The sequence below is a fragment of the Lutjanus erythropterus genome, chromosome 22, assembly GCF_056507025.1.
Source record: "Lutjanus erythropterus isolate fLutEry1 chromosome 22, fLutEry1.hap2, whole genome shotgun sequence".
NCBI classification, from domain to species: Eukaryota; Metazoa; Chordata; class Actinopteri; order Lutjaniformes; family Lutjanidae; genus Lutjanus; species Lutjanus erythropterus.
The window spans coordinates 4,202,810-4,229,868 of record NC_139338.1 but is presented as its reverse complement, the minus strand read 5'-3'; the positions used below and the strand labels follow the sequence as shown (position 1 = coordinate 4,229,868).

At 40.2% G+C, this 27,059-nt stretch overlaps 1 protein-coding gene across 1 annotated transcript in view; it reads left to right on the top strand.

Annotated features, from left to right (window-relative positions):
- tmtc1 (transmembrane O-mannosyltransferase targeting cadherins 1) overlaps positions 1–21,270 on the top strand; it is a 212,900-nt gene extending 191,630 nt beyond the window's left edge. Inside the window, exons 15-19 of the mRNA XM_084711318.1 lie at positions 172–316; positions 507–644; positions 3,813–3,935; positions 11,961–12,038; positions 20,312–21,270. Coding sequence (XP_084567444.1) covers positions 172–316; positions 507–644; positions 3,813–3,935; positions 11,961–12,038; positions 20,312–20,437 — 610 coding nt within the window. The 3' untranslated portion in view covers positions 20,438–21,270. The remainder of the gene's footprint in view (positions 1–171; positions 317–506; positions 645–3,812; positions 3,936–11,960; positions 12,039–20,311) is intronic.
- The last annotated feature ends 5,789 nt before the right edge of the window (positions 21,271–27,059 follow it).

Genomic DNA, 27,059 nt, shown 5'->3' with positions numbered 1-27,059 from the left:
ATACGGTCAACAAGGTTGACAAATTAAATGAGGAGTAAATGAACTATTGGATGAAAAGTTGTGTGGCAGCAGGTGCAGCTGTTGCCCAGCCTAATAACTGCTTTCATTTTTATTCTGTAGCCAGATAAACCTTTGTGAGGCGGGTTTGTGACCTCTATCGTTTGTCCGCAGGGCGCTGCAGGTGACGAGGAAGGTGGACATCCTGACCCCGCTCGGAGCTCTCTACTACAACACAGGTCGCTACGAAGAGGCCCTGCAGGTGTACAGAGAGGCCGCCGCCCTGCAGCCGGACAGCACTGACATCTGGCTGGCTCTGGTCAGCACACACACACACACACACTCACAGAATCATGGAATGCCAGGATGTCTATGTGTGTGGTTTGGAAAAGTTGCCACATCCTGGATACTCACCAAAACAACATCTGTCTGGCCTTGAATTTTGAAAAATCAGTTTCTCTCATTTCACACACACACACACGCACACACACACTGTGTTTGTGTTGCAGGCTCAGGTTTTAGCCATGGCTGGTCGTACCAAAGAGGCAGAGAAGATGACCCTGGACATCATATCCAGAGAAGGCAGCTGTATCGAATGTTACCGCCTCCTGTCTGCCATCTACAGCAAGCGAGGCAACTACACAGAGGTGTGTGTGTGTGTGTGTGTGTGTGTGTGTGTGTGTGTGTGTGTGTGTCATAACACACACAGCATGCTGAGACGATCACACTCGGGAACGATAAACTCTCAGCAGGAGATGGTTTCCGCTCCAACAGTTACCGTGGAAACTAATCACCTCTGCTGTACATCAGAGCTGCAGCCATTTGCCGGCGAGCAGCTGCCACTCATCCTCCCACTCTGTTCTATCAGCACCATCAGCACTTCTGCTGTCTGTCTTTCACTTTCACTGTGACCCACTTTCACAGCAAGTATCAATTCTTCTGTGTGAATGCAGTCATCCAGCCAGCGTGTCCATTGACAGGAAGTTATTTTCACTATTGTCCCATCATGCTTTCACAACACAAAAGGAGGATTTGCTGACAACTGGAACAAAATGAAGTGTTTTAGATTGAACAGCCAATAATATTTATGCATTACAGAGTGGATAAGAACCAGGAACGGAAAGGAAAAATGTGTGTGAAAACAGCTATATATTGAAATATTGTAGTGCAACAGAGATATCCTGGACTACAAATCTTGCTCTCCAGATGACAGAAAACATGATTTTAATAGTTTTTTTTTTTCAGTAAATCTGAAAATTTTCATACAAAATGATCATTCCCCACTAAGTGTTTTTGATGTTGCAATTTCTAATTGCAGTCAAAATGATCACAATAAAAACAGTGAAACAAAAAAAGCTTTTTTTCATCCACTTCTTCACATTAAAAACAGACTGCAGGTCAGTCTGGACTGGACCACGTGTCACTACAGATGTCGAGTCTTCTAAGTATCATGATTTTTCTTTTTTACGATACCTGAATCAATTTTTGTATATAAATAACCAGCACTTGGCTCCATGCTAACATATAATAGCAATTCCTATTCATGAGCTAAAAAAAATTAGCATTGTGATTGTGAACCTTCAGGCCTTAATTACAAGTAAAAGTACTGATGTTAAATACAAAGTATTGTCAAAAGTTACTCAGAATATTAGTTACTTTTTAACCATTAATGTTCCATGCATCATCAGTAGCAGACCTTTAATCAGAGGAGTTTCTGTTTTTCTAAATCTTCAGTCTAAATGACTCCTGTGTTGTTCAACCTCTTCAAACCAGGGTTGCAAATGTTGTACATTTTCCTTAACTGACAGTTGAAAATGCTAACAGTTGATTAATCATTAATAATTTAGGTTTGTAAGATACAAAATGCATGTTTTTTTTTCTTATCACTTCCAATTTTTTTCTGTGTTTTTTGTTCAATTCCTTATTGTTTTAGGTTTCAACAAATGGTTCTGCCAGACATTACTGCCATTTTCTGGACTAGTTATTAAATATTGATAAATACATTTTTAATTTATTACATTCTTAGCAACAATTAACTGATTAAGAATTAATTATTGAACATCAACATCCTTATTCCAAACCTGTGCAGTGATTTGCAGTGTTTTGTTTTTCACCCATATGCATCTGGTTCACTTGTCCCATTTGAAATCAGATCACCTTCCTGGCTACAAAAATGTAGCCATATTTACTATTGTACTACTATTTACTATATTACTATATTATTTAGTACACACATCATAAAAGGCATTGGTAAAAATACAACTACCCAGAAAAACAACTTAATTACAGTAATTTGAGTATTTGTAATTAGTTACTTCTACCCCTGCAAGCTGAGAGCTGTAGCCTTCAACACTGTCAACTCAATTTATTACTCTGGCTTCAATACTCCATACTGACCAACTACAGGAACCTCAAAGGGTCAAAACGCAAACTCAGAATCCACAGTTTGAAAGTTGAGTTTCACATGTGAAGGATGTTCATAGTAGTACTGTGTGCAGTTTCCAGGGCTCCATTCATTCTGGACCAACATTATTTTATTTATTATATTCTCATTGTACTAGTTGGATGAGTGGGAGCACTTTACTGCTTTCATGAATTAACAATATATGATCTCTAGAAGTGTATGATTCAGGTTTTTCACATGGTCTAGTGTTAAAAAAAGTAATAAAAATAATAAATCGTAATAAGTCATAAAATCTAATTGCAATACTTGAGAGTTTCAATGCATGTCGAATTACCTAAGTATCATGTTAGTGTTGAGTGTGTATTGTACCAGCCCTGTCATATACTAATAGATGCCATAACAGTATAACTGGTTGCTTGGGGTCTCAGGTTGTCGGGTCAGTGCCTAACAATCAAACAACACACATCCAAAAGCAAAGCAAAAGCAGAAATCCCCAAAACAAAATTGCCTGGCTGGACAGTCAGAAATGCAGTTTAGCTCCTAGCTTATGCTATATCCTTTTCCCACTTTTCCAACTATTCACTCTTTTCAGCTTCTATCTCCTCATTCATTCAGCTGTTCAGTTCAGCTCTCTGCCATTAGTTAAGTAATTCAGTTTAGCTTTGAGCTAACATGTTATTTTGCATCCGTCCTTCCTTTTCTACTTTTTCAACTATTTATAGCCTTCATACTTCAACCCAGAAACTCTATTCAAACCTTGTAATGTTCCATGTCTTAAATTATGAGGTTTATTCAACTTTTAAATCCCATTCATACTAATTGGACCCTTTCCCACTTTTCCAACTCTTCATACTTCTGCAGCTGCCTCTACATGCAAACTAAAATCAGCAATTCAGTTTAGCTTGAGCTTGTTAACAAACCCTTCAAATATTCCACATTTTTCCTCCTTTTTTCATGTTATTCAACCTTTAAAGCCAGCAGTACAGTTTAGCATCAGATTTTCAACATCCAGCCTTCACAGCCACAGTTTCTTCAGAAATGGCCTTCTGTAGTTCTCGCTGTCCTTTCTGTCTGTCTCACTGTCAGCGTGGCAATTCTCTGCATGTTTCTGTCTGATTAGCTCTGCTTTAAATCAGTTTAGACTTCATCCTCTCCGCATCACCTGCCTCTTCTTCTCTTCCCTCCATCCCTCTCTTCTTCATGGTTCAGGGTAGCAGGCAGTGAAGGGGTCTTTTCACAAAGCCCGCTGTGATTTCTGATCTAAACCAGCAGTGACTCTCAACAGTCGCGCCAGGACGTACCTTCAAACAGCAGGACGTCCAACTCTGAGAGCAAGGGATTTTTGTGTGTTTGTATTTTGTGCGCGTGCCAGTGTGTGCTGACTCTGTGTGTGTGTGTGTGTGTGTGCCAGGCTCTGGATGCTCTGGATCGGGCCCTGCAGCAGAATCCCAGTGATCTGACAGTGAGAGCAGAGCTGTATTTCTCCAAAGGCAACCAGCTCCGAGAGATGAACCAGCTGGACCGAGCCTTCGAGGTACTGCTCTCTTCATCCCTTCTTTCCTCTTCCTTTCTTTCTCCCTCAGTTTAAATTTAATTGGCTTCATTGGCATGGTGATTGGGTTCAAACATGTTGCCAAGACAAACAGAATATAAATAGTAAACAATAAAATGAAAGAAAAGAAAAGACATTTGCTCATTATCTTGCACTGAAACACATCTTGCTTTGTTACATGCAGTATTATTCCCCAACTAGTGCTACTGAAGCACTGTCTTCTCTGAGACGAGTTGAATTAGTCTGTCTGTTGGGAGCTTAGGTTTTCTGGTTGAATTTGATGAAGAAATCTTGTTTAACTGGACAGCTAATGAGGAAATTAGTTTCTGTCTCAACTTGGATACAAATGGTTTGTTAGCCTTTCTTTTGCCGACCAGTTTCAATAGCAAGTTTATCGTCACTAAAGCCCATTCTACAACGGACTCTTTTGCTCATTTTTCATACACGTGCTGCTTGGCTTGACTCGTTTTGAATAAATTCCATCACCTATTATTTTGTTACTTAAAAGCTTTCATTTTGAAGCAGCAAAATCAGGAAATGTTGGGTGAAAAGTCAACGAGACCATAAAATAAAGCAGGTACCTTAAAGTGCAAACAGCGAGGCAGGAGAGAAACCTGTCCTGAGACCACAGAGTTTTGGTTAGAAGCTGCAAAAGTACTGAGAGGTGAACACAAAAGCTTTTGAAAACCTCTTCCTCTCTGCTCTTCTGCACCCATATGAGTTGAGGCAAACTGGTCCACTGGAAATGGGAATGAGCTGTGTTGAAAAATGTGTGTATATGTGCAAAATTTTGAGTAAAAACTTTATTTTACACTGGACAAAAAAAAAAATAAGACCCACAAAAATCTTGCTTTTGTCATCAGTGGGAAAGGGTACAGTCGGCATTCATTTCTGGGTCAAATGACTCTGCAGGAGTCTACAGCGACTTAATCTGTCAAGTAGGTATAAGGACGTGTTGTATAAGTCTATATCTAGTAAGGGTATGTCTTTTTATAGGATATTTATTTGGCTTCAGTATTGGGATAACTGAAATACTCTATCTGGTAAATAATAGCATTCTAGTTTATTTATTGATTTGATTGTGTTTTGGATTGCTTGAAATATTTTAATGTATTACCTTTGTTTATTGGTTTGACCTCTGAGTTGTAAATTATTCAGCATCACTTTGACATATGGATACAGTTTCCTCATTCGTTGAGTTCCAGGTATTTTTATCTGGGGTCACACAGCTGTGTCTGCTCTGTGACGGTGTGAATCTGAATCTGACTCTATCAAGTGGTTCCAAAATTTGATTGTTCTTTTTTTAAAATTTTAATGAAGAGGGGGAATTGGCACAGCTCCGCTCTGCAGCAGTGGTTTGGACAGTTTCTGTGGACTCTCAGGATGTTATTACCAAACTCAAGATGGAATTTTTCAACTGGGCGGTTGGCACTGAGTCCCAGTGCTCTTGTTGAATTAATGGGCTACAAATTTCACCTCCATATAAAAGGATTGGTGCAGTAACACTTAAAAATTTTAAGCCAAGTCTTTATTGGAGGTTTTAATTTTGGAAAGGAATTTTCATATAATGTAATAAGTTCCACAAGCTTTATCTGCTAATGTGCTCACAGCCTTAACAAAATGTCCTGAGGTAGGTATACTGTGTACTGTTGTGTGAATGAACAGCATCTCCTAAAATTGATACTTTTTTTGTTTCTGATATTGCTTTTTAGAGATATTTATTTTTAAAGGAGCAACATGTAGCCATTGCACATGCAAAAATGTTTATAGTAGTCAAAATAGTGTGTTGGAGCCATAGACTGTATATTGAATAGGTTGTGTACAGTTCATGGTTGAAGCCAATTGTTCAGGAGTACAGGATGTACGCAACCTCGTAAACTTACATCCAATGAAAATAACTTAATTTAACAACAAACAAAACCAAAACTGCTCCTTTTTTCATTCTTCACGCTACCCTTTTTTGTCATTTTTCCTCTGAACAGCCGAGCGCAGCGCTGTGAAATATCGTACTGGAGAGACTGCTGTTATGACCACGTTTAATTGATGTGAGCAGTGGAAAAGTTTGACTGTGGCTTTTTTGCTGTTATATGTCAGAGCAACATTACAGTCTCTTTTTCCTAAGAATTATTGGGGATTTGTATGCCTTTATTAGATAGGACAGTCTAAGATATGGCATGACACGATACAAAAAGGGGCAGAGAGTGAGGAGAAGACATGCAGCAGAAGGCCGTAGGTCAGTCGAGCCCTGGGCCGCTGCATTAAGACTCACCCTCTGTCTTGACAGCATGCGTTTTTCATTTGTATGTCTCACACAACACAAACTCATTTTAGTCCACGCATGTGTCTGCACCAGCTCTGTGCATCTCACGTCCCAGCTGTGAAGCGTTTTAGACTTCAAGTCTATTTTTTTGACAATACATGTGCAAACATGAGGCTGGTGCTGATAAAAAGGCACTTAAAACATAATTTATCCATATTTGTAATTGAGACGAAGCAGAGTTTGCTCCACACTCTCTGGGCAGCTCACTCTGCTCCACTTTAATCCCACAGACTGTCCCTTCACTTCAACCAGCAGGTGGGAGGCAAGACCCCGAACATCTTGAACTTTTCTGCAGTGTTTGTGTAGTGGGCAAACTGCGCATTTACTGCCACCAGACACCTTAACTTTAATCCCTCTGTTCTGATCACTAACAACTGTCCGCACTCTTTTTTTTCCCTTTCCTCTTTTGCTCATCCACAGCCACTGCTTGCACGCATACTGTTGTGTTTCTGCATTGTGTTGATGGAAAAATAGATCAGGAATATTCACAAAATAAAGGAAAACTTCACACTGCACAGAAAGTTGGCTGCTCACTTGCTGCTGGATGCTTTAAAATGCATGGACAATGCAGATCCTAGAGAGACACTACAGTGTGGCGTGAACTAGGTTATCATGGGAATGTGATGCTGACGTGTTGTTTGTGGTCTAGAGGTTTAGGGTCAGGCTCAGGGCTCATGCTCTACCAACTGAGCTATCAGGGCACCCCAGCATTACAATCTCTATACCAGTGTTTCCACAATGTAATGGTCATCCCTGAAGAACTGGGGATTTTATTCTGAAACTTCTTCAATTTTTTGCTTTATTCCATCCATTCAGCTTGCCATTGCATTTGCTGCACCGTCTCTCTCTTCTTGCTTCACAGTGAGCATCACGTTTCTACTTGCAACACATGACATGGATCGACACAGACAACTGGAAGAGTCAGAGCGAGAAAGAGAGACAGAATTTTCTGACTTACATTTGAAGGGATATGCCAAAAACAAAACAAAACATAAAACACAAAACCCTAATTCGCAAATTTTCAATTTCCAGGGAGCGTCACCAATGAATGCAGACCAAACTGACTCTGGATGCAATTTGATAGACATACAACTAATCAGAGCAAGAAAACCTGTGACGTAGCTGTGCTTGATCTGTTTCTAAGCAAGGTACAAAAATGGTGGCCACCTGGTTATAATTTTCCTCGTATTACAGCTAAACAGAACACTAAATATGTTTCTGAGAACATTTTAGGTGAGAATGATCTGAGTTACTGGAACCAGGGGCTTTGTGCTGGATGGACCTGCTGACAGGACACAATTGGATGCACCTACGGCCAATCATGAATTATTGTTATTGGCCTGACAGGATCCACAGCTGTTGGAATACTGTCTGAATGGAAGCGAGGCAGATGTATCTGCCAGAGCAAATGAAAACACAAACTCAGCTTTGTGGTTCCCAGGATAACTAAACCCAGCTCAGGTGTCTTAACTCTAAATCTGAGCCCTAAATGATTTTATTCTTCCTGTGGTTAGGTGGTTAGGACTAATGTTTTCAGCTGCAGTTCCAAAACACCATTTGTAAATGCAACTGAAATCATAAATTGGCTGAAAAGATTCAAAAGAAAACCTGCTAACACACGTCTAACCACATGTAGCAACAATCATGTAAGAGATCCAGCTTGCTGCTAGAATTGCTTTCAGGCAGGACTTCCTCAGTCCGACGCCCTTCACTTTCACCTTGGGAGTTCCCATTCAAACAGATGTGTTGGCACACTGTAAATAACATGTTCGCATGCCCATGGCTCAGATCTAATCAGGGATAGAAGTTTCTGGAAAGTGCTTTTCCTGCACGGGAAGCCTTGATTGACTTCCTGAGAAAAAGGCCTGAGAGAAAACAAACCTGAGAGACACGACTCCTAGTTCTTTGTGGGAAACACTGACGGAGTGGAAACAGGACGGGAAGAGGCGAGGAGGTCATCTCAGGCCACCGCAGCTTGAAAGAGAGCAGTGTTTGTGCATGGAAACGGCTTTATTAGCCGAGACAGATAATGCTGTGATGCTGTGTTGTTTCTCTGGCATTAGCACAGTCTCTGAAGGAGCAAAACAAACAAGGCGAGCAGCCTCAGAAAGTGTTTGAAGTGCGCTTCTTAACTGGTTTATTTTAGGACTTTTATGTCTGTTTTTTGTCTCAAGTGTGTCAGAGCAGAAAGTCTAGGCTGCTGATTCGAACATGCAAGGCCCAGCCCTAATCCCTGCAGATAAGACACATAAATAAACGGCGTGCAAATGTTGAGGCTTTTAAATACTGCAGACTGTTTCCACTGCTGTTTATTCATCATATTTTGGCCTTGAACATAGAATTTCAGCATTCAGGCATAATTCAAAGAGGTCTGGTGAAGAAAAAGTAAACTGTTTTCATAGGGATCGCAAAAGTCAGAAGTTTATCAAGTGTATTTTTTAAGTTATTTTAATTTAATTTAAAGGCTGATTTTTGCTCTATGTTAGATACGGACGGAGCCTTCTGTCTGTACGCTATGTTCATTTCATCTGTACTTCTGTAAGTTTTCTGAAAGGTTACAGATGCAGAAGAAACAGAGCAGTACCTGCAGGAGTTGTGGGGGCAGTGTAGCAGTGTAACCAATACTTAAAGCAAGACACGACTACAGGATGCAACAGAGGTTTTAAGAACCCATTAGAATTGTAAATGAAGTTTGTCCTGTATTAGGCAGTGAAAAGAATTGTCCGTCCACAAGAGCTGCAACAAGTAATCAATTCTTAATCAATTATCAAGTTAATCGTCAACTGCTGATTGACTAACTTAACTATTGATAATCGATTAAATGTGGAGTCATTCTTTTTTAAGTCAAAATTCTCTGATTTTAGCTTCTGAAATATGAATATTTTCTGGTTTCTTTACTTCTCTCAGACAGGAAACTGAATATCTTTGAGTTGTGGACAAAACGAGACATTTGAGGACGTCATCCTGGACTTTGGGAAACACCGATTGATATTTTTTATGGCATTGTAAAGACAAAACAACTACTAATCAAGACAACAATTGATCGATTAAATCCATCCATCCATCGTTCATAACCATTTCTCCTTGAAGGGTTGCAGGGGGCTGGAGTCGAGAGGCGAGGTACACCCTGGACAAGTCTCCAGTTCACTGCAGGGCTTAACTGCTTAATCGACTATGAAAATAATCGTTAGCTGCAGCCCCACCATCCACACGTTGTGATGTGTTTAATGCTGCACAGTCTGTCCACAACTCTGCTTCCGCTTTTACGTCTTTTCAGGCCATACATTATTACAGCCTCCTCCAGCGTTGCTATCATCCAGGTCTTCTGTATGTAGAAGTATGAAGAAGAATACTTCTCCCCACTTTTCTTGAATACTAATGGTACAAGCAAATTACAAGCATTATTCAACCATGTTTCTGTCGAGCAAAAACCGTCTCGAAGATCAGGTCTTTTCTTTCTTGGCCTACTCTTGAGAAGGTCATCCATGCTCTTATTTCTACTGGGCTAGATTATTAATATTCATTGTACATTCCCATGACATGCGCTGCATTAAAAATGACATAATTGTATAAAGGACACTACATGGGCTCTGGAACACTTTGGGAAACCGCTGTCAGTAAAAAAACTCTACCATGCAAAGAGAAAGGCATAAATCAACACATCCAGAAATGTGAAAGTGAAAGTGAAAAAGAGTCCACATTTCAGATTGTTTTCACAAATCACAAATGGACGTTGTGTCCTCCGGGCTAAAGAGGAAAAGGACCATCCACACCGTTACCAGCGCAAAGTTCTAAAGCCAGTATCTGTGATGGTATGAGGGTGTGTTAGTGCCCTTTGCATCATGGGGAACTGTCACATCTATGAAGGCCCCATTGATGCTGAAAGGTACATACAGGTTTTGGAGCAACCTATGCTGCCATCCAGACGTCTTTTTTTCAGGGATGTCCCCGCTTATTGTTACGGTACATGGTGGAACTAATCCACACTTGGAGTTGGAGGCTCTTCCCCTGCCTTGCTGCTCTCTAACACTAAGGAAGAAAATATTGTAGGGGGTCAGACTGGGCCACCTGAATCAATTCTTTGCCTCAGATAAAAACAGTGACCACTAGCTGCTGCCATCAGTGAATAAACTCGGTGGTGCGTGTCCTTGGTCTTTGAGTCGTTTCCAGAGAACACTGAAAGTAATTGTTGAACATAAAGTCTAATGATTCTCACTGTGCTCCTCGGTGTGTTAGGAGCTGGAACACTGCTGTGTTTCTGTACATCACCATGGATGTATTGGATTTCACCTCGACACAGGATGCAGCAAAATGTTCCACAGTTAACTTTCCAGGAAGTCTTACAATTTTCTTAATGGATCTTTTTCATGGAATATACCTTTTGACCTGTCATAGCAGGAAAACCACAGGTCTAACTAATACCATTAATGAGAGCACAGTTGCATTCAGGTGTGTCAGGTATGATATTTGTGCAGGAACAGTATTCTCCAGGGAATGTGCAAAAGTTCACAGTATGCAGCACAGGAATACTGTGCAAAATACTAATCCAAGGAAGGTGTGTGTTAATGTCAGATGGCATAAGAATGTCAAGCTCAAAAGTGTCTGACAGACAGAGGTTTTAAAATAGCAGCGAATCTGCTCTGTCAGACAAGTGGAGAGAAGGGCGAGTGAAAAACGCTGCTGAAACACCTCCTGTGTCGACATGCAGTGAGACTTTTTGGAAGACTGTGTCAGAGTAACAACAACAAATCCCTGATCTTCGTAGGTGTGTCTGCTTGTTTACACAGGCTGCAGGATTGTAACATATTTTCTTCTGGTTTATACATGTTACTACAGTGATTGTGTGTTGGGCTCTGAGTGCTGCCAAATGTGACTGACCTACACAAGACCGAGCCTGAACGCCTCCTGTGTAGACGCAGGTGGAGGAGTGAAGCTGCTGCTGCTCTGCTAATGTGCTGCTTTCACTTCATGGCCTGTGTAGACACAGGGCAAGTTTTCAGCCTCGACCTTAGAACAGGATGAAGTCTGAGGATCCCTCCAGTAGTCAGAGGGCACAAGAATTCCTTTAAGTACAGACGTGCCTGACTATGTAGAGGAAATTTACAAAATCAGTCCTTAAAGTGACACAGAGTCAGTGGAGAAGAGCTAACAAAAGCTTTGCATTTCATAACAGACATGCAGAACTAAACCAGCAGTGTTGCAAAATGATTATTATAATCCTAAATATCATATATTTACAGAGGAATATTCAGGCCAGGCTTTTTTTAATAGTGCATTTAGAGATACTAATGACTGACTGATCATTGTCCCAGTTTTCACTGAATCGACGGACTAACCAGCCACTTCACCATGCAGTGATTCATTACTGCTATTGATCAACCTTTGCTTTTTCACCCCACAAGCTTGTGTGGGTTATACTTCTCATCACTGGCACACGTTTCTTTCCATACAGATGAAGTTTGTCCAGTGTGGAAACTAACAAAAAAGTCAGGTGCCTCCTGACCCTCCTTCACATGTGGTTTGGATGATTGGACTTTCAATGGTTTATGGACTTGCTCTCTCTGTAGCCTCTCAGCTGGGATCACAGTGCAGTGGAAATCATGTTGTTGTTCCTTGACAGGAAGGATGTCTGATGGCCTAATATGATATGATTCTGACTCCAGTCTGGTTTTGTTTTCTCCTCCTAGAGCTACAAGCTGGCTGTGGAACTCAAACCTGACCAGTCCCAGGCCTGGATGAACATGGGAGGGATTCAGCACATTAAGGTAGCACACGACACTTCATTTCTAAAGTCAGAACATATCATAATTGTGTCAAAACGGTTTTGAATTTCATTTCCTTTAAACCAGTCCAATGTGCTCAGCTCAACAAGGCTCTTGTCAAAAAATGGAAAAAGGTATTATGGTACATTTAGCTCCTTAAATCCTGACAAACATGCAGGATCATATCCAACCCTTATCCACAGCTCTTGTGTTCTACCATTACCACACTGCAACAGTGCTTCAGCTTATTAGTTAGAATCCTTATTGTTGTTGTTGTTGTTGTTGTTGTTGTTGTTGTTGTTGTGAGGTGATTGGGCCTGGAATTTCTGGTCATCATCAAGACCAGTGATTTTAAATCCATGGAAATAACACATGTAAAGCTATATTAAGTAATGTTTACACCAAGTTTCTACAAATACTTTTGAATTAATTGACAGTCAAAATAGTTTAATTCCTACTTGCCACTTTCCCGCCCAGGCAAGTGAGTTGCCAGATTTACCTGCCCAACTTGGCATTTTACTTGTCCCAGTCAAGCCTTGTGCCCTGCTTTACAATGAGTTCAACATCTGTAGTGTTTACTGTAGCACATCAACCTTTCTTATGTCCCGCCTCTTCTAGGCTGTGATTGGTTGGTTCATGAAAACTGTAATTGTAAAAGGCACTCAGTATAGCTAAATAACCAGCCTGCCACGACTAAACCTTACTTATTTTATCTCTCTTGTCTTCTGTCTTATGGCTTCAGCTGCAAAACCTCGACACAGCTGAGATGGTGTTGAGGATCTTGAGGAGGATGTGGGCTGGTACATAATCAAAGTGGACAGATGACACATTTCTTTGGCTTTTGTTTTTGTATAATGGTTTGCTCAAGCAGCCCACAGAGCAACCAACCCACCAGAATTTCTCCTATGGTTCCTCGTCTTATTCGTTTCTAATTTATCAGACTTTCTTAGCTCAGCACAGTTGACCTTCTATTATCAGAAGTTCCCTCAGTGACAGCTTTGCTGCATTGGTACATCAGGATGAGTTTAAGCCTCCTGGTCGAGGCCAGATTTGTGTCAAAATATTATCATAAACAAGCTGGTTTTATACCAGGCTCAAAATCTCACCCACCACCGGTTGTGTGGCAGCTTTTCACTTGGTGTTGCCCAATATAAATTCAGAATCTCACCAAGAGGCACTGGTGTCTAGAAACCGTGTTGACAGGAAAAATGCAAAAGAGAAAGCTGCAAGCTGCATATAATTTTTTGAGGGGCATAAGGCCAAACTGTCGGGGGACAGTGGACATGGCCTTCATGGCCCCGGTGAAACTCCTGCCCTGGAGGTGACGGTTCACAGGATCTTTTTCCTTGGCTTTTTTTTTTTAACACATATATTATTATTGTTTTTGAACAGAGTTCATCACACTTTTCCAATACCTCGCAATAAGACCCTTCACATGTAGAAGACAAAGGTTCATTAACTTAGTTTTATGTGGAAAAATACCAAGGATACACGTCTCTGGGCGCAAACAGATTTCTTTGTGGATGATCTTGGAAATGATGTTAATTATTCCTTTCCAAAAGTCTTATATGTGTTTACACCAAATACACTGAAACAGCATCCCCTTTTCTGTTCTACATGTTATACAACTCTCTGGGATATTGGGATTGAATTTGTGGAGTTTCTCGGGGGTTATGTATGTTCTCATAAGTCGACAAACGTCGCTCAAATTATTTCCTAACTCAAGAGAATCAGTTCAGATGTTGCTGTGTCATGTAATGTCCATCTGTCTTAGCTGCAGTTTTATAACAAGTTGAGCTAAACTGGGATTTTGTAGGATTTAGGGTCCAGGTAAGTCAGACCACACCTGGCATTAGAACGTATCTCCACATGTCATATATCATTTCCATATACAAAGACCAAATACATTGTTGTTCTCTGTTTTTAACCGACGGCTTTATAGCAGTAGCCAACAGGCTGGGACAAACGGACACAATGTTTTTAACCAAAGAAAGAAATAATGTAATATATAACATTTGCAGAACTTACAAGAAGGCCCAAATAATGAAGACAGCTCTCACAAAGTTTATAAAGTTGCTCCTAATTCAACAACTCACTAAATTGTGCAGTTTTTTTAATGTGAGTCTGGCAAAATTTTCTCCATGGGTGAAATCAATAAAATATTGTCATCTTTTATAAATTTTATATAAATTGTGAAATTGCATCATGGCAAATTGTTTTTGCAAGGTAAGAAACAACAATGTGTTGCATTTGATGCTGAATTTAAGGATCTAATAATTAAGAATTTTCTCAAAATTCTGATGTCTGATGAGATTGTATTATTAGTTCAAATCAGTCGAAACAGGCAGTGTGTTCATCTTGGCTGGTTACACAGTTCAAACACATCATTCACATCACAGTGAACCAGATGAAAATCAGACAGCTGTTTGGTGTGGACTTTGCTGCTGGGACTGAAATTAGCAACAGCCACCAGCTTTTGGCTAGATTTGTTTCACTCACCAGCCAAATAACAATGGTAATCTGTTGAGTGGCTGGTCAAATCTGTCACTTGCCATTTGGCTTGTGGACCAAAGCTAATTTTGGACCCTGACTTACAGGAATTCTGTTGAGGAGGCAGTCATTCAATGGACACATTGTGTAGTCACTGGTCCTGCTCAGACCTGATATTAACGTGTGTCCTGATCTGATCACAAGAGGACAGCTCTGAATACAGCTGTGAACACACTCAGAATATCTCAGAAGACATTCGGAGGTGGTCTGGGCTGCATGTGACCACATTCTTTCAGAAAAAAACATCATGTCTGTTGCGTCTCAGCGAGCTGCCAGTTAAAAACAACAGTGCATTTTTGTAAATGTGTTGGCAAACACATGGCAAATTCTTAATCACATCACAATTTTATACACTCTCTGATTAAAGTTTTTCTTCATCTGTGGTCAAAACATCAGATTTCCACACAGACAGAAAAAGTAAAAATGTGCTTCGCCTCAGCCATAGTTAAGTTATAAAACTCCTGCAGAAGAAAGGAACGAATAAACAACTGAATGGGCAGTAATGGACTGAGAAAAACTGACAAAACAGCCCGATCACAAGTGGTCCCTCAGGATGTGGAGGTGCAGTGTACTGCCAGGTGTGAGCTGACATGCTCAGAGCTGTGCGACTGTGATTGGATTACCGAGGACGCAGTTTAATGCCAGGTCTGAACAGGGCCGCTGCTGAGAGATTGTGGTCACGTGTGGCCCAGAACGCCTCTGAATGTGGTCTGAGTGATCCTCTTGTGATCAGATCACCCAAAACACCTGCTAATAGCAGGTCTGAGCGAGGCCAGAGGAACAGAATAATGCTGCAGTCTCAGGAAACTGTAATTAAAGTAATTCTCTTGTTCAGCTGACCATATCAAGTGCTGAGGAGACCATTTAGAAACACCACTGGAACAATATAGACTGTGTGTATTATTATTATTTAAGGTGTAGTTGCACTTTTAATGATCATTTTTTATGGTCTAGAATAACAACTCTGTCTCATTACAGTCTACTGCAGTAACATAATATGTTGAATATATTATCTTACATTAAAATTGCAGTGGGAATCTATTTATGTGGCTTACAGCCTTGGGTGATCAATTCAATAGGCTCACATGCCTGCATTATTTACATGTCCTCCATGCAGGTACTGGTCTTGTGTCAGTGCATTAGTTACATGTTTGCTATGATGATCAATACAGGACAGACTATGTTTTAAAAACAACAGGAAGTTAGTTATCAGAGGTGGCACCGAGTCATCGGGCCTCATGCAAGAACCGCTGGTATGAACAGGTTTGTTCTCAAGTGGTGTGTATCAGTGATTTTGGTGGACGTGTTGCATTCACCAGTTTTATACTACTGTATATTTCAGTCACAGTGTGAAAAATCAATTTCACTACATTTCAAATTATAATATAATTGTAAATTATCATTATTAATTTAATTATCTATGAAAATGACAGCTTTTCTTTTATGGATCTGAAATCAGAACATCAGACTCCAAACTTGTAAAGTTCTTCTTTTTATTTTTTGATGCTGTTTTCATGAATGAACACCTCCTGACATATGGAGCAGGAAGCACAGCTGTTTATGGTATTATTGGGGTGTCAATATGCTAATTTACAAGTCTCGTGCACGTGCACTCAGATACACACAGGTGGATAATTTGCACAGTTATCTGAAGTTACAAACATTTGTTGAATCTGACATGACGTTCTCACGAGCCCATCATACGAACAAAAATAAGAAAACTATAAAAAAAAAAAAAAAGAATACGAAAATGTTCTTGCATGAGGCCCATTGTTTTCCAAGTCACAAGCAAGTCTCAAGTCAGGTCTGAAGTCAAGATTGACAAGTTTCAAGTCCATTTTCAATCCAAAACACTGAGTTTCTTTTCCTAAACAAGCCATAATGTGTACAACTTCAAATGTAAATTTAAGTTGGAAGTTGTGTCTGTAATTTTTGACGAGCACTTTTTGTACACAGCAGTTGGTTTTTTGTTAAACACCACAAAGTTTTTGCACATGAACAAAATAATCTTTGGTATCATGTTTTTTTCCAACTGGAGCTCAGTAATGTAACGTTAGTCGTCCATGTTTCTCTCCTGCAACTTGATTGGACACTGAGCAATGGTTCAAAGTGGTTCTGGGAAATTAAGACTTATTTATATCCTTTTTACAGAAAAAAAAAATAGAATGCGTCCATTTCAAACACTATAACCCTCACTGCCCACATGCTTCTATTCATCCTTTATGTTAGCATAGTTATGCAATACATCCACTAGATGGCACTGCTCAGAGTCAAAAGATGCCCCAAATAACTGACAACAACAAACATGGCGTCCCAGGTGGAGGCTGTAATAATGAACCCCGAGCCCCGAGCATAAAGTGTGGACTTGCTGGGAATTACTAGTTGACTTTTTAATCTTTGCGTCTGAGGTAAATATTTTTAAGTCGAAAGACTTTTCATCAAACATTGTGCTCCTTGTCTGAGTCCTAACTCAGTCAAAAGTAAACACACAGACATGATAACTGTCTGGAGCTGAGCAAAGGAACTAGAAAAAGAAGCGACAAAAATGAGGACCTAAACTCAAAGAAGGACAACTCAGACTCAACTTAACACAGCCTAACTGAACTGACCTGATCTTCAAAAGATGGACTAGTCCTGGACAGACACAAGGGGAAACTTGACCAAAAACATTAAACATCTAACTTCAAGGCAAACACGAACAACCTAAGAAAGAAGAAATGATCTACAAGGAAAGAATTCACTTCAAGCAAATGCTAGCAAAGCCAAACTGGTAGAGCCTTTTAAGAAGTCTAAATTGAAGTTCCCTCTTCTTCCATCTCCCTGTTGGCCTCCTCCACTCCCTGTGGGCTGGACTTAAAAGACAATCTTTCCCATCTTTTGCCAGAGAAGCTCAGGAAGAGAACAAATCAAAAGGTGTAACTTGCAAATTAAAGAACCGTGCAGCAGAATGTTAACTAAATTGTGTCCAAATAAGAAAACACTCATAAATTGAATAAGGTGTGTAATATGTGAACATGAACGCTCAAGTGTGGTGTCATTTCTGGTGACCAAAGAAATACCAACACTGTCTGCAGCTGATGTGGCCAAGAATAACCATATTTTTGGATTCAGTGTGACTCACACTTTCATGATCTCATCTATAAATCACTTTAGATATCATAGCAAAAGACTTGCTCTATAGAACTCCATGAGCTGCCTGACATGGCTCAGTTACAAATGGGAAACTGCTAATAGCTCATTCAGTTTGCCAAAATTTAAAGAATAGCTAATAAAAAAGTGGAGACAACTCAAAATTTGAAGGCAACTTGCTGTAATAGATTTGGGGGTTTTGAGCCCATTCAAACTCTTAAGTTTTGAAGAAAATGTTTTGTGACCTGTAAATTTTAGTTTAAATATTTAAATTTTCTGCTTTAGATAAACTTGAATCTTTGAGGTTTAGAAACCCAAAAGTTGTATTTTAAAAAATGTTCACAGTGAGCTGTGAACCTTTGCCTATTTATAAATATTAACAATTATTCACCTTCACTTCAATGGGTTCACTCAGTAATTTTTTAAATACAATTTTTTGAGTTTCTAAAACTCAAAGATTCAAGTTTATCTAAAGAGGAAATGTACAATATCTTAACAGAAGATTAGTTGTTAATAATAGTTAATCTATTTGAGCAGAGTTCTTTCAACTTCTTCACTTGTGCAGTGAGACAGAATCTTGTGGTTGTGTATATGTTTGTCTGTGTTATGTCTTATGTGTCTTTCTACAGAATATGGTCGTGTTATGTAATCCTCTTTAGAAGTTACATGCTTTTTTTTTTTTTTTTTTTCTTTTTTCATTTTTGCCAATTGGCATGACCACAAATACACTTGACTCCTGTCTCCTAGGACAGAAACTGTGGCCGCCAAAGGCTTGGGAACTCTTTGTTGACCAAGCGACAGAGTGAGCTGTAGGGCTGCTGGGTGCAGCTAAAATGGGGGTCAAGCTGAACCTGCAGCTACAGACTCCATGACAACATAACACGTAATACATAATACATAATACATAATACCCTGACTGCAGTTTAAAAAATCAGAGCATTCAGGTCCAAAAAGGAAGACCAGTGTTAACTTTTGTCAGGGAGGGGGTCACAGTATGAGATAATCACTTTCTATCTAAAATGAATGGGGACATGTGACACCTTTTAAATGTAATTACATAATGATACATTAGTTTGACAAGTATGATGTTGTCTTCATAAGATAAGAAACTTTTATAAAGCTGTAAAATCTTAGTTATAGAAAGATTTTCTCCATGACCAAATCAGATCCCTTAAGACAGACTGTCTGCATTGAGGGTTGCAAGCCAGAAATTTTTTATAGTATACAGTGATACACAATTATTGTTATTAATATGATCAGATATAATAACCCTTAAAGGAATGAAACAGAAGGTGTTATATGGTGTAATAACTGTCAGTGTTCACCACAGTATACTGTGATACAGGTGTACTGCTGCTGCACTGTTATTTGAAAGTGATCAGATTGGCTTTGTGTGTTCAGACATTGACAAACTATCTGTATAGGTTGCTGTGGTGACGACGTAGGCGCCAGTAGCCATGTATGCTGCTGTGCAGAACTCGTCCATTGAACCAGACAAACTCAGCAATGCTGATACATTGTGATGCTCAGCTGCTCTGGTGCACTTCTGTCACTCTGGACTTGACGTTATTGTGTGTCACGTAGTGATGTAGTCTGGATCTGCCAAAAATGAATTTGGGCTGGCAGTCCAGCACCAGGAATCTAATCTTAACCATCAGTTAGACCAAATGTTCTTACATTCATACTTGAACTTAGTCTTAAGTTCATTTCCAACAGTGTGTTTAAGTTTGATTCATAAAAGATTCTGAGCACAAAAAGGTTTGCTTAAGCATGTTTGAAGAAGAAATTCTGTGAGCTGTGATCTATAGATCTCAAATTAACAGTCAGACAAACAATCAGTGATTTCCTCTGATATGATACTGCACAGATCAAGGTTCGGTCATGAAACTATGGACCAAAAGAGAAAAGCAAACTCTTGGGAGTATGAGATCATGACGGTGATAAAGAAATATTCAGTGTACTAAATAGTGGGTTAACAAAGCCAAACACATAGCTTGGGCATGTATCACTATTAGTTCTTCACACCTTTAATTGATAACTTCTGTCACATTATTCATAAAGCTGATGCAGATGGTCACCACAGGCTTAGGTGCATATTCAAACTGCAAAATCACTTCAGTGATCCGTCACGTTTGGACTTTTCTTAGAGATAAGATCATTTCCACGTCTAAGTAAAGTTTTATCAATAACTACTGATACTTGGTTTTCTACTTAAGTCATCGTAGTCCATTCTAGAAAAGCAGCCCCATGTCAGAAGTTTAAGTTAAACCTGTTGCAGATATGATGTAGTGGTATTTAGCAGGGATGTTAATAATTTACACAACTCCAGCTCAAGTTATTATTACAAGTAAAATAGGAAATAGTTCCATTAAGTATTATGTAAATAGATGATTTGTGTCACACACTTTTGGAAGCAGTCCATCATTGCTCAGATTGTCTTTTTGAGCTTCTTATCTGTGACACAACAATATCAGGAGATGCTTTTGACTTCCTGAAACTGAATGAAACTGTAGTGAAGCTGCTGACAGAGCAACAGCCTCATGTAGTTCTGGATTGAACACACTGTAATGTGTGTGGTTGTGTGTCTGTGCATGCAGGGAGACTACGCAGCAGCCAGGATGTACTACCAGCGAGCCCTGCTTCTGAGCCCAGGTTCCAAACTCCTGAAGGAGAACCTGGCAAAGCTGGACCGGCTGGAGAGGAGACTGACAGGAGGGGCGTAGAGCACCACCTACTCACCAGACTCTGCAGCGTCCTGGGCACAGATCACACAGATCACAGCCCTCCGGAGCCCAAACACCAGCCACCAGGCTGCTGGATAAAACGGACCTGGTTACTGAGACGAGCTGCCTGTGTGGGAGCGGAGGAGGAGGAGGAGGAGGAGGAGGAGGAGGAGGAGGAGGAGAGTCGACCTGTCAGGGCTGCAGCGCGTTCGCAGGTGGAACCAGTGAGCTGGAGTCAAAAGAGACTGGTCGAGCCACAGGAGCCTCTCCTGGGGTAAACAGGAGGGAGTGGCTGGTTGAAGACTGCCCTGTCCACATCAGCTTTACTTCAACATGCACATCTGCTTCAGTCATTTGTGTTTGATTGAGTTATTCTTTAGGCTCATGTGAAGTAATTTCCTTTACGGCACTTAATCACTGATAATAATTCATTCCTCTGCTCTGCCTATGAGAATTATTCATGTATTTACATTAGTGCAGTGAAAGTGTGTGTTTATTATGAAGGGAATGAGCATCTTGACCATTCTTGACCTTTGGGAAATATGTGCAAAAAAATCATCTAAGCTCAAAGGCCCACCTACTACTTTGTCAGAGTTTCCAACTGCTTATCAAAGTCTTCTTCAGCATCAACCTCAGTCAAAATTAGATATATTCCGTTACCATTTTTTCTGTGCTGATTCCAATACCTAAACTTTGCATATCTGAGTACCGATCCGATACCAGGGGCCGGTTTCACAAAGATAGACTGTGACTACTGACTAAATAACAGTCAGATTTCAGATAGACGTCTAAATTCATCTGTTGCACAGTGCCGTTCATTTAACGCCCACTGGTGCTACAGCTGATATAATCAGGGCTGTGTTTTGGTACTCACCTTTAAGGTATCAATTGAAATAACTCAGTACCAGGTTATATCAAAACCTCGGCAGTCAAGCGATACCTGCATTCAATCCTTTTTGTACCCAGATGTAGAGAAAAATCACTATTTGTATGATTTTCCTCGCAGCCAGTCACTGCCGATTTAATGAAACGTGATTGGTCCATAACCGTAGCTACGGGTAGTACCTACCAGCTGCATGCAGTCTGTGGTGGTGAAGTTGAGTGTGGTGCATTTGGCAGAGCTGGCAGCTCAGCGTGCCAGGATGCCACCGAAATGAAAGAAAGGTATGGAATCAAGTACTCTTACTGTCAGTATCTTTTTAAGGGTATTGCTACTGGTATTGTAATTTTTTAAACAATACCCAACCGTAGATATAATTTGCCACCAGCTACTTTTTTTTCATTTAAACCAGTGTTGTTGGAAAAAACTACAGATGGGCCAAATGTCTTAAGGTCCAAAATATACTTTTCATAATGTCAAAAAACTTAAGAGAAGACCCACTGAGTCCAGTAGAGTTTAATGCACTAAAAGGTTTTCTCTAGTTCAAGTGTAAATACAGGAAACTGAGGCTGGTTTATGGAGGGCACACTGAATCCTCAGGAGCCTTCTTCGGCTCCTCGTATTGTGGAGGTTACTTCTCAAGGACTCTGATGAGCTCTCAGTCTCATTAACACTTCTCTGTAGTCTTTGAATAAAAAGATAATACAAAAATACTATATAATTGGAGTTAAGGTTTATGGGGACCTTAGACCTCACTTTACACCTGCATATGAGGACACTAATGTCTAAAGGCTTAAACACACCACCAGCGCAGCAGCGTGGTGCATCATGTGACACGCGTCACGTGTTCTCATGAGATCACACGGGAAGTGCAGCGGCACAGTGCATCATCCTCGTCCAGGACACTGGGCTCAGGATATTTCTTGACCACAAAATCTCCAACCCTCAAACAAGCGTGTGTTGTCAGACTGTCCTGTCTGTGCAGCAGAGACAAAGTGGTCTGTAGAGGCGTCTGTGTGTTCAGCTCTCAGTCATTTGTAGCTTCTAAACTGATTTCTGTGGTTTGTAGTTTAGTGTCTCTCCTGTATCGCTGTGTGTACTTTCTTTATTTTACCGTTTCTTCATGTTCACTTTCAGCTGATAGGAGTCCTGTTAAGTTACTGCTGATGAAAGCACTGAACTGCTGTTTCTCAAAGTGAACCGGCGTGTTTTTTCAGGTGCGGCGGGCTGGGAATAGGACAGTGGCGTGAAGATCCGTGGGGCAGCGCAGCAACGTGCGTGTGGGGCTTCTCTATAGAAAATAATGGGAGGGGCTGTTTCGACATGCAGCATCGATGGCAGTGTGTTTCAGCCATATGGGGGACATGAGGTCATATCTTATCTAAGTGCAGAAGAAAAAGTAACAACAGCAAAACCAATGCTCAGCGCCAGCTAAACCTAAATTGTGGTAACTGGAGGTATCATTTGTTGTCTGGCTTGTTTGATGCAATTGGCTGCTGTACATTTGTTCACAGGAAATTAGAAACCAATATATTGCATACTTAATTAAAACAGGACCTTTACTCTTTGAACTGGGGATGAAAGAGTTATTTCAAGTCAAAAATCAAGTGAAGTCATGAGGCCACATGATGACTTCTGCTCCAGTTACTGAAGAGATGCAGTTGGAAGCTCATAAAAACTAACCAGTGGACTTTTGAGTTTAGATTGTTGTGTTGCACATGAAGAGAATGGTTTGATACAAGATTGATTGTAATCCCAATCTCTATTAGAGTATAACAATGAATATAACAAAGAGCTCTCAGATTATATGACTTATTAGAAATGTAATAAGATTCATAGCAGCTACTTTCTCCTTTGACATAAACTATACTGAGTTCACCTGACCTCCATTTCCAGAAGTGGCTCCAGTATAAGACCTGATGTTACGAGCCCTCTGCAATATAATAAGCTAGTGTGTCTGCTCCTGTGTGAGGAGCTGAACCTTGTGGCTTCACGCGTACCATAACCTCTGAAGATCGCTGTTTGGTTGCTTGTTGTGGTTTTGTTGACAGTGATGTTGATTGTGAATGAATTTTGTTGTGGAATGACAATGGGATGAAAATGAAGTGACTAGTGCAATGACTGGCTTGCACCAAGAAAATAAAGTATATGTTTTATTAAACGGTGTTTGGAGTTGTTACTCTTCAAATAATTATTTTTGACATGTTTGACTCAGCTGTATAATTTTATTTATTTTATTTTTTTGTTTATGCGATTTAAAATCCCCATGCTGATAGGAAGCTAATCCTCAACACTTTAGCAGTGACATTATCTAGTGGCAGTAAATGTACAGTTTGTCCGCTGAAACACTGATCTGAGTGATCTCATCTCAGGCTGTGGAGCACACTCTACTAGTATTTTATCCCAAAAATGTGGATAAAATACATTCTCAGTGCCTTTTTACTGGTCACCAGCCTCACATCTACACACATCTTGTTGAAAGAATACATTTGAAGTCTAAATAAACACTTCAGGTCGTGTTTGTGCCTCTCAGATGTAGCTGGGACACGAGATGCCGATGCAGACAGCTCCACTGATAAAAACAAGATTGTTTCTGGTAGGTGTGATAGGTGTGAGTGAAAAACATGTCTGAGGAGCTTGCGGTTGAGACAGGGTTATACATATAGGTGGAGAGAGAAGAAAAGCAGATTTTCACTAGTTTGTTGCAAGTAGGGATTCACAAATATCACTTTTGTTACTTGCCAATACTGAGTGCCAATACAATTACTTAAAAAAAAAAGAAGTTAATTTTCATTTCAGCTGTGCAGTATTAGTATAATTAGGTTTAGTATTACGTTTGATGTGACATATGATAACTATTTCATCATCATTTACAGCACTTTAACTATTATTTTAACTATTATTATTTTAAGTAGACATTTACATGTGTAGTATTTAAGTTGTTTATTCCTGTCATTCTTGTCTAAAAGGGAATTAGTTCCTACCTGCCATTGTTTAGGGGGGACAGGTCTGAGCATGTTTACCCTGCTGTGAACCTGAGAGCGTGAAGTTAGGTGTACTGTACTGTCAGGCACTTTTAGTGAAGATTAACAGGAGAACTAGAAAATTTCAAATGAAATTTTGAGTGTGCCTGATGCTCGCTGCCGACTAGTACCCCCACCATATTACCAGAAGTATTAATAGCAGTAGATGTATCATTGAGGTTGCGCGTCTCTGTGTGTGCACAAGCATGCACTGTCGCACGCATGTGTGTATGTATGCAAGTGTGTGTCTCTGTGTTTGTGCATGTGTTATCATGCGCCTCTGTATGTATATGGGTGAGAGTGTATGTCAGTAAAAGTCCCCTTACACATAGAAAGAGCTTTTGTGTGTGTATATGTGAGAAGTTGTGTGAGTAAGTGGGACAGAAGAACAATATGGCTGACATTAAAAATGGCAGTAGGCAGCCATGGATATTAGACTTAGAGGTAGACATTCAATTAAGCCAATCCTAATCAGCCTTGTCAATTTCTGCCCAGCAACTGTGAGTGGACATGAATCCACTGTGTACACAAGATGGGCATTTCATGAATGAATGAATGAATTTAACATTAACCAGCTCAAACTTTGTCTTTCTGTGACCACTTTTGACATTTTGGACTGCAGTCTATTTTAACTGTTCATAAATTCAAAGACAGACAGAAACAGACAGATAAGCAGACAGAGAGAGACAGACAGTCGTTTTAAACTGTTAATAATTTCAAACCTTGAGCTGCTTCAGGTGTAATTGTCTCTGTATGAGGTTTTAACTTGCAAAGAACTCAGGTTGGTGAAACTGGCCAATCGGCTGTGTGCAACGGCACAGTGAAATTTGAATACTGAGATGACCTAACATCTGTTGGTTTATTCAGCCAATCACCTGTGTGCAACGCCACATTCAATTTTAAATACTCCAAAAAGAGGCAAACGTTAAGACAATGTACTTCTCAAACTACAGTTGTCCTGCTAAAAGCCACATACAGTGAGCAAAAGGACAGGTTGCTGAACGCAATGGTGCAAATGTTATTTCTGTGGTGTGAAAAATGAGGCCACCACCACCACGATGGAAAAAACTGGGATCATCTGCTTTCTTCCAGAAATGTTGGCTCTCGCTTAACATGGGTGTGAATGGGGCATTTGGTTAAACTTGTTGTCCTTTTCTAGATGATTTTACAGCTCCTCTCCACTCTAGTGATGACATCACCCACTCTAGCGCTAACAACTGCACGCAATACACACCCATTATAAAGTCTGAAAGACTGAAAATCTCCCAAAACGAAAACTGTGATTTCGTTAGTTATGAAAATGACGTTTACTGTGAATAAAGGCCACAGTCTGGTGAACCATTCAAACTTTGAATGACTTTTCTATGTTAAAGTATGGTGAAGCCACATGGTGTCACAGAGGGGTGATTTTTGAGTGTCTGTCACAAAAATCCCATTCACCTTGAAGGGGAAATTTTTTGCCTTTTTTTTTGCGATTTTTGTGGAAACAGTTTAGCAAATCATTAACAAAAGCCATAGCACACTTGTCCCGAACACATTTTGATGTGCTTTTTGTGTACATGCTCCCAATGGTGTGGGACTAGTTACCAAAATCCAGCGGAAGAAAAATAACAAAATTAAGTATGGCGTATTATATATAGTGTGCCTTTGTGCTTTGCACATCAGGCTCACTGAATAAAGAAAAGCACACAAAGAGAAATTATAGCTCGCTTATTACCTACTGCCAGAAAGACTGGAAAACACTAACAACCAAGAAAAAGCTGTGTTTTTTTTCTTTTGTCTTCTGATTACTTAGCCAAGGTATTCAGCTAACTTAGACCCAGCAGGACTCATTGGGCAGCAGCTATGATCTACAGGTGCACTCTGGGAGTTTGTTTCAGTTTTAGATTGACTGTTAAACTTAATTTTCCAAAGAGGGATGCAGGCGGAAGCTTTTCACCCCCTAGCAGTACTTCACAGCAGTTGTTAGTGGCTGACGTTGAGGACAGAGTGAGTCCCTTGATGACAGTTACAGTGCGACCAAGAAAAGAAGGTAATCACTGACCTCTGCGTTGTTGCTGGTTCAACAGATGTTTTATCAGATTGCTCGTGTTGAAGCGTCTATTTTTTGTGGTGTGGTATCTGGTGTGGTGTGAGTGGTGTGAGACAGTATTGGACCCACACCTGATGCTGGTATTGGTATCAATGCATCCCTAGTCACAAGCATACTCTAAATCTGAGCTCAACAACCACTGAATGTTTCTGTGCACACGAACACAAAAACATTTTCAGAAAGCAAATATTGACAAATGTCACTATTTTGTTACACATTAGAAATGGAGTGCATTTATAGCCCTTTTGTAGTCTTTTGTTGTCTGCCAACCTCTCAAAGCACTTTACAACACATTCAGCGATCCATTCATACGCTGATGGCAGAAGCCATGTACAGTTCCTTCTCATGAGTGATACAGTGCTTTTTATCCTCAGTGTCCTCGATCATTCAGTGCTCACTCATTCATGCACTCGCTGACGGCACAACCTTAAGGAATTATTACCTGCCCTACAAAACTTTGACATGCAGACAGAAGGAAATTAGACTGGAGGAGCCGAGAATCAAATCAATGACCTTCTGATTAGCGGGTGACCTGATCTAACTCCCGAGCCACAATCACCCTTTTGTATGGTCTCCCCTAAATTAGGTTACTACAGAGATAGCACATCTGGTTACGTCTTCTACATA